Source organism: Tetrao urogallus (genome assembly GCF_951394365.1).
Source record: "Tetrao urogallus genome assembly, chromosome: 5".
Lineage (NCBI taxonomy): Eukaryota > Metazoa > Chordata > Aves > Galliformes > Phasianidae > Tetrao > Tetrao urogallus.
Window position 1 is genome coordinate 19,845,883 of NC_136818.1, and position 12,538 is coordinate 19,858,420.

At 36.8% G+C, this 12,538-nt stretch overlaps 1 protein-coding gene across 1 annotated transcript in view; it reads left to right on the forward strand.

The window, feature by feature from the left end:
- Positions 1-6,335, forward strand: part of NTNG1 (netrin G1) — a gene marked incomplete at both ends in the record, with an annotated part of 142,930 nt that extends 136,595 nt beyond the window's left edge. Inside the window, one exon of the mRNA XM_079536560.1 lies at positions 6,109-6,335. Coding sequence (XP_079392686.1) covers positions 6,109-6,335 — 227 coding nt within the window. The remainder of the gene's footprint in view (positions 1-6,108) is intronic.
- Positions 6,336-12,538: the final 6,203 nt, after the last annotated feature.

The window sequence follows — 12,538 nt, forward strand, 5'->3', positions numbered from 1 at the left end:
TTCTACCAGAAACTTAAAAAAAAAAAAAAAAAAAAAAAAAGCCTTTGTGCCCCAAACTTGCATTTCTCAGAGAAGATGGAGATGTCTGCCCTTAGAAACTATTCTCACTTGGTCAATGTTTATTCCCTTGTATTGTTCACAATTTTATTAATCGTAAATAATTTCAAAGTTGCACCAGAGATATTTGTATTATTTGTCATTTTATGGCAGTAAGTTTGACACAGTAAGGTATGCCTTAGCCTTCTACTTGTCTGCACTGATTTACTTTGTCTCAACTTCAGAATGTGCCTTGGTGTGTAAGTAAAAACCAGTTTTCTTCTTATACTACATAAGCAGTATCTCATCTTGATTTGGCAGCATCTTAAGATAGTTTAAACCCAGTGCAGCAAATGGTCAATTGCTGTCACTTCAAAAAATAAACCATTGTGGATATATTTAAAGGAGCAATAACTGTTTTTTTATATCAGATCTGATTGATTTAAAACCTCTGAGTAGGTCTGATAAACACTCTGACATATATTCATGGCATTAATATATATATGTATATATGCACATACACACACACGTATATATATACACATATATGTATATACATATATTGCAGTAAATTTAACTGATAAATTAATAAATAAATTTTAACAATAAATTTTAACAGTAGTCTAATAGTAGACCTAATTGGTAGAAAGCTAGGGGAAGAAGTCTTAGTGATGAAACCTCCAAGTGAGTTACTGACCACTCTTTATTCAATCAGTAAGACACAGTTGCTAAAAACATTTGAGGTTGTCATGCAGTGTGCAACAACAATTGTTGTCAACATCTCAGAAGCCTGACTATTGAAAACCTTTCTCCGTGCTCTTACATACTTATTCCTAATATTTACTTTATATGGCTGAAATCTCATGAGAGTCAGTGGAGCTCCACATAAAAATCTTTAAAGCATAATAAGAACAGAATTAAGGTTCTTTCATGCTGTGTAAAAATAATGTCATCTGAAAGAGACTGCTTTGCATGACCCATCTCCAGTAATGTCAGTTTGACAAACTGTAGGAAAAATATTAGTTCATGACTGCAGAGGTTTTCTTGTGCATGTTTGCAATGCATACATGTAGGTGGCAATATTCCTAGCTATAAACAAGCTTCCTTTTTTGTTGCAGTTGTTCGGTTTTGTTGTTCGTTATTTGGTTTTTTTTTAATATATACATATATTTTTTGTTCTGGAGGGAGAAGGAAGAAGGGGCTGTTGTTTTGCTTTGTTTTAAAACTGTTTAAATGATTATATTTTTAAAGAATAATGCCCATTTTTTCTTCAGCCACTAGGCCTGCATGCTTTCAGTTATTAAGGATGGCTGAAATCCAATCCAAAAATTCTCGTGATTTTGGTAGCACCATTCATACAAATTACAGAGGAACAGTAAGGAAAATTCACTGCAGCAGAAATAGAGCAAAAACCTGTGACAGTTCTCTAGAATAGACCAAACTGTGTAATATACTAAGAGGTGAACCCATCAACATGTCCAAATCCTATAAGATGCAGGCTCCATAAGATGAAAAGTACAAGTGTAGAGAGAGTTGAAAGAAGGGAGCTGTAAGAAATGATATAATAAAAAAAAAAGTGCAATGAAGAAAAACAGTGGTGGGAGAGATCTAAAAAAAAAAACACTGCTTGTAATGAAGGGGTTAAGAATTCTCGATAAAATAAAAAAAGGACTTCTAATAAAAAGATATATTTCTTTAATTTCACTGTTAATGATCTTTATGCTGTTGCTACAAACAACAAACATTTCAAAATCAGTCCTGACTGTGACGAGAAAAGGAATGCCGTGTATCTCAGATCAAAAAAATAGTTTTGGTTTGGGGTTTTTGTCTGCTTGTTTTTTAAGTGGGTGTTCCATCCCTCCTCATGTTTGTTTGGCTGACCCACCTGTATATGATGCTACTGCAGGCAAGCTGAACCAAAACAAAGGTAGTATGAAGCAAGGTACAAAATATACTTTCTCCTCTCTTTAATGGCCTCCCTAAAGGATAAGAGGCTAAAAGAAATTAGTCTTAAACCCATTATGGTATTTTTTTTCTTATCTGAGCAGCAGTCAGACCAAAGCCCTTGCATGTGCTCTGAAAAACCCAAGACAGTAGACAGAAAGAACGTCAGCCACCAGTGCAATGCTATGTCCGAGGTGACACTCCAGATCAAAAAGAACATGGCTTGCATTTGTATTACTGTGTCTACACTTTAGCTTCATAGCTAAAATCAGTCCTAATATAATCTCCCTTTTTTTTCCAAGAAGCTGTTATGATAATAGAGTTTTGGACAGACTCAGAAATTATCATGCAATATTTGTGTCTGAACTTTTAAGAGGAAAGTAGACATTTGTCAAACATCTACACTACTCAATATATTTCATTAGATACCTAAAAAATTCTCAGAAACACATATGAATTACTTCTTGAACAGCTTAAACTAGTGGAAAGACTAGGTTTTCTTCCTATTATTTCCCTTTTTTATTCCATTTGCAAATTTAATGACATTAGACTTACAAATCAAATAGTTTCCTGCAAATATTTTTGTAAATTGAGCTAAGTCATCATGCAGTATTTATAAAGGCCTTATCCTACAAAAGGAGCTTCAATAACTTATTAATGAATATTTTGGAAAAGACATGTAAGTTTAGCTTAAAAAGTAATTACCATCTCCTACTAGTTGAAGACACTTGTTTGTTGTCAGTGGTTTTCCCCCATATTCACACATGGCTTTTTTCTCTCTCCTTTGTGTAATGTTTTTAAGGATTCCATAATCAGACTATAGCTTAGACCATAAACCAATGAACCATAAACCAATAATGAAGGTAAGGCAAAGATGGTTCAGCACTTCTCAGCAGTGGAGACAAAGTTTTGCTATGAGGGGGCAGGGACATTGCCCAAATGTAACAGAATGCAGGAGGGATGCAGAGTGCAGAAAAGCCCCGTGTTTTCAGGCTCAATGCTCAGGGAAAAGAAAAGACTAAGGATTACTTGTGTGCTGGACTTCATCAGCCCTACCTGCCCGCACAAGTACTTCTTGGGCTTCCACATAGAGCAGGCAGCCCAAGGTCCTGGCTCCCCCTGCTCTACTCAGCAGCTGCCACATCACCACCTCCTCAGAATGAGCCAGAGAGCTGCTTCTGAAATACACGTTACAGTGCATATCCTAGCAAAATACCAAATTAACATTAGAAACATTATTAATTTTCCAAACAACAGTTAATATTCTTGCCTAAAATACTTGGCAGCATGTTGACTTGTTTTATTTGATGAATAAATTTCATTCTAGACTTCAGTGAAAACACTCCAATGAAAGTACTTCCTACTGCTGATGTGTTGCACTCATTAGCGATCGAGAATCCAAATCCTAAGCTAAATAAACATAAAAATGGTTAGATAAGAAGTAGTTAATATTTAGGTCTTAAATATAATCCTCACCAGGCTGTCCAGAAGGTGAGGGGGGGGAAGACGGAGGGAGATTCCATTTCAGATTTGTTTCCCTTGCAAATGGCTGCATTTGTTACCTACATGATACATACACATGGGTGCAAGTGAAAAACTAAAGAAATCTTTGACAATACAAGACTAACAGCTGAAAAATTTCCAGCTGCAAGTACTAAGAACATTAAACTCTACTGTATTTACCTTAATGCATTTCTGCAGGCAAACTTCTACGCATAAAATACTGAAGTTTTTTGGTTCATTCCTTAAGTACTTGAAAGAAAGCTTTTTAATAATATATTAACAGTCTGAATTAAAAACTTCACATCTGTAACTCTGTATCCAGTATTTTGTAGGCAACAATAATTACACAGGGATTTTATATCACCCTGCATCAGTGCGTAAGGCAGAGCAGCCCTCATGGAGCACAGAGCCACATCAGTCACCCACAACCAGCACTCTGTAACACGACAACCAGCATCTGGGTGGATGGCCTCCTAGACAAAAAGCTATGATTGGCAAGATAACTGTAAGGTTATTGGAAAACAAATTTGTTTTTGGCAAATACTCAGAAAAAGACAGATAATATATTCAGGGACAAACATGAAGTGAAATATCTACCATTTAAAAAGCAGTATTTAATTGACTATCGATTTTCTTTCAATTAATCAAGGCAAACAATGGTCAGTACTGGTGGAACAGACATTTCACCATTTTTGCTGCCTAATTTGCAATGAGTAGTCCAGAGCAAATAGGCACAGTAAACGTACTGTCATTTTTTTTTTTTATTATTACATATATTTACCTATATGAAAATTGAATATGAAGCCTGAATAACAAGATCAGCATTAACTACATAACTGTTGTGATTGAGGCTATATACCTCAAATATTGGCTTTCAAAAAACTTTTTTTTTGCCTATTATCGTGATATTTTTCTAGTTTGTTTAGCTCACCAAACTTATTTGGTGATGATTTATTATTTCTTGTACATAATAAACACTGTTACAGTGAATATAAGAGAACATTCAAATTCAGACATACATCTGTCACCTTCCTGGTACCTTAGTATCCAGATCCTGACATGGCAGTTCAGAAACAGGACAAAAAATTTTAATCCAGAGCTCTCAGAAAGGGGCTTTGATTATTGACGGTATCACTGAGACAGATAGTTTAGCTGCTCTCTCTCAATTAGATCTGTGTAAGTTTCTAACATTGTGTTATTATTTGGCTCACATGGATGCAGAAGATTAGAAAACCCTTTCTCAGCATCCTTCCAAAGTCCAGAGAATTTTTCTTTTTTGGAATGAAGGCCTGGACATAAAACATTGCCAGTAATATTCTGAGAACACAAAATTGTACAGATTTATGTAGAACAGCATCACTTAAGGGCTTGGGCTGTTTGGATTTTAGTTCTGATAAAACTGCATTTTTTTTAAAAAAAAGAAATTAACATCTATAAGACTGCTGCACACAATTTTGTAGAGCTAAATAGAATGTTTTAAGTGAAATTAAGAATAATTTTCCCTTAGACTGAATTATTAAGGTTATTTCCAGGCTAATGTATGTATAAACAGCATATAATGCTGAGACTGTCTCAACCAAACCGTTCTCTAGTTCCCTGAGGGAAAGTTTCTTCTGTCACATCCTGCTTAAATAGGAGGTGCAAATCTTTACTAAAATTAACACTCCTGTGGAAGACAGAACTGTATACATAGGACATATTTTACCATTGTTGTTCTCCAAAATAAAACAGATTGGCACATTCAAGTACTATGTTCCTCTTATCTCTACATATTTAACAAATGAAATATTTTGATAGTTTAAAAAAACAAAGCTGCCAGATTTTCAAATAGAAAATACTATGTAGCTACTGCCTGTGTTATTTTCTCTCAAATCTTTTGTCAAATCTGGCTTCTGAAGTCAATCTATTGGGCTACAATGTCTAACAAAGATAGTTTTGAGTTGCCAGTTACCCCTTGTACCAAAGTAGCAAATCTAATTAAGAAGAAATATTTGATCTGTAATGGAAATAACTATCTTTTATTTCCGTATGCACATAGCATAAAATCCCCATTGGATAGCATGCTGATTTTCCTGCCTGCGCTTGCCTTATCTTTTTTGCATATTTTTATTCAGATAATTGATACGCACAGTTCTTGGTTATAAAATCTTGCCTTCTCATACAGATCTTTTCACTTTAGTAAAACCACGTTGCATTTTTACACTGTTTGCATTGCCCAAATGCTTTGGATACCTTGTCCCTTTCAAGTAACAGCATCCCTACAGTTCCACTTTAGTAGAAACTATAAAAACGCAGACACTGGCACAAAGCGGATATTAATATACATAATTCATTATTAATTCATTATTAATATTAATTCATTAATATTCAATGGTCTGAAGTGAACGATAAGTTTCCCCAAGACTACTGATTAGAAAAGATGGAAAACTAGCAAATAAAATACCAAAATTCCAATGTGAAGTGTTTAAAAACCAGATTGTTTCCCCTGTTCCCATGTCTCAGGAAGAGGAGGGAGGTGTGAGATGAGCCACGGCATTTTAATTTTGCTTTCCATGCAGACTTTTCCTGTAGATGAACTGGTATTTATTCTGCTTTTCTCTTGCTCCCTCCCCTGCTGTCTTGCAGCAAATGTGTGCGACAATGAGCTCCTGCACTGCCAGAATGGAGGGACATGCATCAACAACGTGCGGTGCCAGTGCCCTCCAGCCTACACTGGCATCTTATGTGAGAAGCTTAAGTGTGAACGGGATCCAGGAGGCTGCAGCCAAAGCTCCACCCAGGGGGCAATATCCCACAGTCCCTTATTACTGCTGATGGCCCTACTAGGAGCAGCCAGACTTCACATGTGCTAGGCTTCGTTTGGTCAATGGCATTGTATTTGGACTGCTTCAAAAGAACATGCCACATGAAAACAAAACAAAATCCAAGTGTTTGCTACTGAAATCTCAAAAAGGAAAAAGAAAGAAAAAAATAAAATAACACATACAAACTTGGAAGGCCTAACTGAACTAAGCCATATTAATCAGTTATGGACGGCACTCTGAGTCAAGACTGCTCACCACAACCGGAGATGGGCTGGCAGCTCCTGCTCTGCCCAATCAGTGCTGGCTGCCAGGCTCACAGAGGACAAACAGCTTGGACAGCCCCAAAACGGGAAGGGAAACGAAAAACATTTGCTACTCCTCTCTGGTGCGCTGCTGTACCTCCGCCCAGTGTGTGGACCAACCAAATAAAGGCATTCTTTGCTGTCAGTGCATTGTGGGTATAAGGAAATCTGTAAAAGCTGCCATATTGGCCTGCTTCAGTCCCCGAATCCTCTCCAACCTGTGCTTTAGTGAACGTTGCTCTGTAACCCTTGTTGGTTGAAAGATTTCTTTGTCTGATGTTAGTGATGCACATGTGTAACAGCCCCCTCAATAAAACTCAAGCCAGTCATATCCTTGTATACCTTAGCAGCACCGCATCAGTACGATGCCGTGTTCACCTACTGTACAAGAGTGGCTATAGGACAAAAAGTGTATTTATCCTTTTGTATTCAAATGAAGTTATTTTTCTTGAAATAATGTACAATGTAGATTTTTTGTATTATTGCCTATTTGTGTTACCAGACAATTTGTTAATGTATTTAATTCTAATCAGATAAGAGAAAAATTACTTTTTATTTAGTCCTTTTCTTTTACCTTTCATTTAATTGTGCAGAGATTTCTCTGTATGGGCAACGTGCTGGCATCAAAGAATATCAGTTTACATATATAACGAGTGTAATAAGATTCCACCAAAGGACATTCTATATGTTTTCTTGTTGCTTTAACACTGAAAGATTTCCGAGAATAAAAATTCCTGCATAAACAATTCCAGGATCATGTAGTAATATTTCTTCAGACCTTTTCTGGGGGTGATAGATGATTGTACCGTCTGATACATGGTAGAAAAACAGATTCAACAGTGAAAATTACTGCATGAAAATCTAACCTGGTTTTAATTTTTACTGTATTTCTGCAAACCGTTTTAAACAAACTTGCCTAAGGAAAATTTCATCAAATCCTAAGCGTGGGAGGGGTATGAAAAGTTGAATAGTTCTCATCTTTGTTCTCTCAAGACATCACAGGAATTATTTCAAACTATTTCACAAAGCATTACAGAAACTAGTCTTTATATCACAGAGTTTTCATGGATTTTGGCAGTAACAAAGTAGATACAGCCACAGCTTAACTTGTTTCTCCAAAAGCTTCATTAAAATGATACATTTATATATGTACTAGTCTGCCTTAGAAACTGCAAAAACAGCAGCAATCAAAAACATAAGATTCAACATTTAATAGAGTCAAATTTAATATTTAGAAGGACTGTCAAAACGTACAGCAGCTTGTAGATTAGAAGCGCTGCTCCAGCAAATAAAGTTGATGTTAAGTATTGCCCAGGGTGTAATAAATTCTTGCCTTTGCCTTTATTAGGTCAATTACTGAGTGTGACAGAAATTAATAGCGAGAAAAGATAGGTAAGCCAAAACCTCAGCAGTGTTTCAAAGCCCTGGTAAAAAAAATAAATAAATAAATCAAGAGGCACCAAGACTGTGTGAATTCATTTCCTGGCAATTTTTATCATAATGGCTTTAAATAGTTTACCAACACAATCACCTCATCTAGAAAATAGTTAATTAGCAAAAAAAAAAAAAATTCCTGAGAGAAATAAATTTTACCTGGTTGCCGGTGAGCAGAGCAGAATTTAGGGCACTGCCTTCTTGGATAAGCTCTTTTGCTGAGGAATGTTTTTCAGGCCAGTACCTACTCTCAAGAAATAGGCAGACACAGCAGGCCTTCATTTCTTAAAGATTCCGATGACTGCAGCAATTCAGATTCACTGCAAATTCACTGCAACACAGAGGTTGTCACCTTGACCTTCCATGTAGAATGTTTACTGCTCACACCAGAATTCTCTTTTGGTGGGTGGGCTACGATAAGAATGATAAGACAAATTTAGAGCTTGGGTGTCTCCTAGCCATGGTCTACGTTAGATTACAGGTATATATTAAAAGAATGTTCACAATAATAAATGGAAAATTATAATGCAGACTCAATGAAAAACATAGGTGCTAATACAGGTAAAGGCATTAGCTATAATTAAATAGACTTCTAATATTAAAATGTGTATTTTAATTTTTCTTAAGTTTTATTAGCACAGACCAAATTTGTGTTGTGTAATAATTGGAAAAGATGCACTTAAACTGTCATTACGAACTCAAGACTTTGTGAAAGTGCTAAGAAAGCATGTTATGCACGTTTAGTTAGATGGATGAGATTCTGCCAGCAGTGCTGAAGTGTAGCAAATATCAGATTGTAATCAATTCAGTTTCATTCCAATTTCACGTAGTTATGATCTTCTAAACTAGTACAGAGTATATGGCTTCCCAGAAATTTAGCTACTATTTTGTGCATTTTATCCTCTCTCACCTATTAATAAAACTATGATTTTTGGAGTTCATTCAGTGGAAAGTTATTGACCATCATTTCCTTCAGCTTCATTCTTTTTCCATCTGAATTCCAAAGGTCTTAACTAATTGAAAATTTTGAAGGCCAGTTTCTGCTATTTTGTTTCATTATTGTTGTAAAAATCCATGCAGATTTTAAGAGAGAGGAGGATATTAACATTTACCCGCTTATTCAGTGGAATTCAGTGGAAAATAAAGACAGAAGCTGTTCCTCAATTCAGAAGCTATAAACAAAAAAAAAAAAAAAATTCCTTTTGCTGGGGATATAGTAGGATCTTCCCATGATAACATGGAGTTGCTTTATTTTACATCTGAATGCATACATCCTTTCCAACAAACTCCAGATTTCTTGGAAGAACTGTCTTGTCCCTGTGAATGCCAGTAAAATAGCAAACGTATACCTAATACTCTCACAGTAAATAAATAAATAAATAAATAAATAAATAAATCTGCTAACCTGGGATTTTGGTTCTGCATCAAGACACAGCAAAAAGAGCCCAGTGTGGAATTATCCTTTTCTATTTGATATTTCTATTGTGGAAGGTTTACCATCCAAGAACTCCACATTTGTACAGAAAACTTAGGCAGTTACATTGCTTTCAGTTGTTTCGATAAATGCATAACTCCTAGCCAACACACAATTGTTGTGTTTCTAACTATAGAATGGGTTCTGATCTGTGATCCACATGTGACTTATTAAGATGGCACAATTTAAGACAAGGCACTGCTCTCTGATGAGGAAGCAGCAGAAATTTCCACTTGCATAAATAACCATTTTTCTCAGAGGGATGTTAAGACAGACACATTTATCTTAATGCTAGAAACTGTTTCAAAAACAAATTATTCAAAGAAGAAAAAAGTGGCTGGATGCATGTTGATGCCAGATATTGCCCTCGCACAATAAACGATCTACTACTTAATCATGGTAACCACAGACAAGAAGTTATTTCACATTGCAAATAGAACAAAAAAATATAATGCGCAAAAAACCTCTTCATATTTAGAAAGAACTCTTCTGCTTGCATATAATTTTATACATCTTTCTCATAACTCCAAGACACTAGGGGAATTTGTTATAGCCTCATTGGGATTCTAGGTTTATTAAACTATGGAATTAACTAGATTCATCCACGCATGCAGTTTATTCACCTGTGAGAAATTTGAGTAATACTTTTTTGCACAATATGCAAGACCAGATTTTCAGCCGGCCTCCAGCCCTCACGTTTTTCCTTACGAATGCAAAGTTACAAATGTAAATATTACAAAACAATTAATTTCACTTCAAAGAAAAATGGAAGTGTAATTATTTGGTGGTGAGAATGGTTCTCTCCAGTTGGTGGTGTTACCGAAGTCTAACCAGACCTCACTTAGCATTAAAACCTCATCGGCAAAGAAAAAATGACAGGTCATTATCATTGGTGACTCACTGCTGAAGGGACCAGAAGGGCCAATATGTAGGCCAGATCCTCTACACAGAGAGGTCTGCTGCTTCCTGGGACATACAGGCTCTGCTCTAGTGAGCCCAATTACATCCCCACCCCCATGACATGAGGAAGAAACTTCCTTCCCTAGTTCAGCCCTCAGATTGCTATCCCCCATTGTTGTTTCAGGTAGACAGTGATAATATAGAAAGAACTTCCCTAAAGACTGAAAAAGGACTTCAGAGCCTTGGGGCAATAGGCAAAGGGTTTGGGAGCACAAGTTCTGTTCTCCTGTATCCCTCCAGTTGCAGGGAATGATGAGGAACTAAATATGATTAATACCTGGACAACTCACCCTTTTGTAGGAAGAACTTGAGAGTTGGTGGCTGTGGAAACATCTGAGTATGGTCATGAGGCTATTAGGGCTACTGCCACTCAAAAGGAGACCCAGCTCAGGTGCCTTTACACTAATCCATGCAGCATGGGTAATAAACAGGAGGAGCTGGAGGCCATTGTGCAGTTGGAAAGTAGTATATAGTAGAATATAGTAGCCATCATGGAAACATGGTGAAATGAGTCACACAGCTGGAGTCCTGTGATGGATGGCTACTGACTTTTCAAAAGAGATAGGCAAGGCAGGATAGGCAGTGATGCAGTCCTCTATGTTAAGAAATAATGTGAATGTATGGAAATTAATGATGGCGATGATAGGGTTGAGAGTTTGTGGGTCAGAATAAAAGCGAAGGCCAATAAGACTGATATTATCTTGAGAGTTTGCTACAGGCCACCCAGCCAGGATGAAGAGGCAGACAGACAGTTTATAGACAGTTGGGTGAAGTCTCAAGGTCTCTCCCCGTTGTTCTGGGATACTTCATCTTCCCAGACATCAGCTGGATTTATAATACAGCAGACAGTGAACAGTCCTGGAGGTTCCTAGAGTGTGTGGGAGATAACTTCCTGACACAGCTGGTGACAAGGGGAAGCAAAATCCTGGACCTGCTATTTGTTAACAGATAAGGTCTTGTGGGGGATATAAAGGTTGGAGGCCATCTGGGGCATAGTGATCATGAGATGCTAGATTTCTTGATCCTTGTTTAACCATGGAGGGGAGTCAGCAGTCCAGTACTGAGTTAACCAACTCAGTACTTTTCTCACCATTATTTAGTATCAGAACAAACAAAACATAAAAGGAGTATGAAAAAAGCAAAGAACAGCAGTATTTTGCAGCATATGGTGCATTTCACTTAATGAAATGAAGGTTTATCACCAGTACAGCATGTTCACGGAGATGCATGCACCATTTTTGCCACAGTGTGCAATAAATGACATTCTAGTACAAAGCTTGTTTTCCTTCACTGCTTTTCTGACTACTGTTACATATACAGAACAAAACGTGTATGTGATGAAACACAGCTCGAGAAATTCTACATTCTTAGAGAAGACAGCAAAGACTAATATTATGCAATCTGCAGATCTAAACAGACTGTAAGGCCTTTGGGATTGAATTCCTTCATGCATTGCTAGCATTTCTGAGAAGGACCAGGATAAAGATCACATCATAGAAATGCACTGAATCAGAGTTCTGCAGCAGTCAGCAGAACGGAGTGACAGTCCAGTTGCCGAAAGCACAACACGATAGTATAAAAACTACATCTATCACCAAGGGCAACCACATCTCACCCTAGGACATACCAGACATTATTTCCCTATTAAAACCCTTTTTATATGCACAAATGTGCATGCATGTGCCTAGTTAATTTACTGAGATATCTGCTGCTTACATTGTGCTGCTAAGTGGATCTGCTGTACACACAAACACATTCAAGCTTACTGTCGTCACAGAAAATAGAATTTTTATAATAGAGGTGAGCCATTGTTGAGAAATTGAAGTAGTAACAGTTATTTTGGGGAAAGAGAATGAAGAGTGTGACGGAGGTACGTTTGTTCACTTATTTTGAGAAAATGAGACCAAATTCAGATGAGCGTTGTTTTTCACATTGCATCATTTTCACTTGAATTCCCTGTGCAGGTCTTTGTGACACCTAAGAAACCAGCTACAAAGAAGTTAATTCTAAAATGCATACATCTTAGCAAAACCTTTCAAGAATGATGATATCAGTGCAAGTCTGTACACTGGCATTCTTTA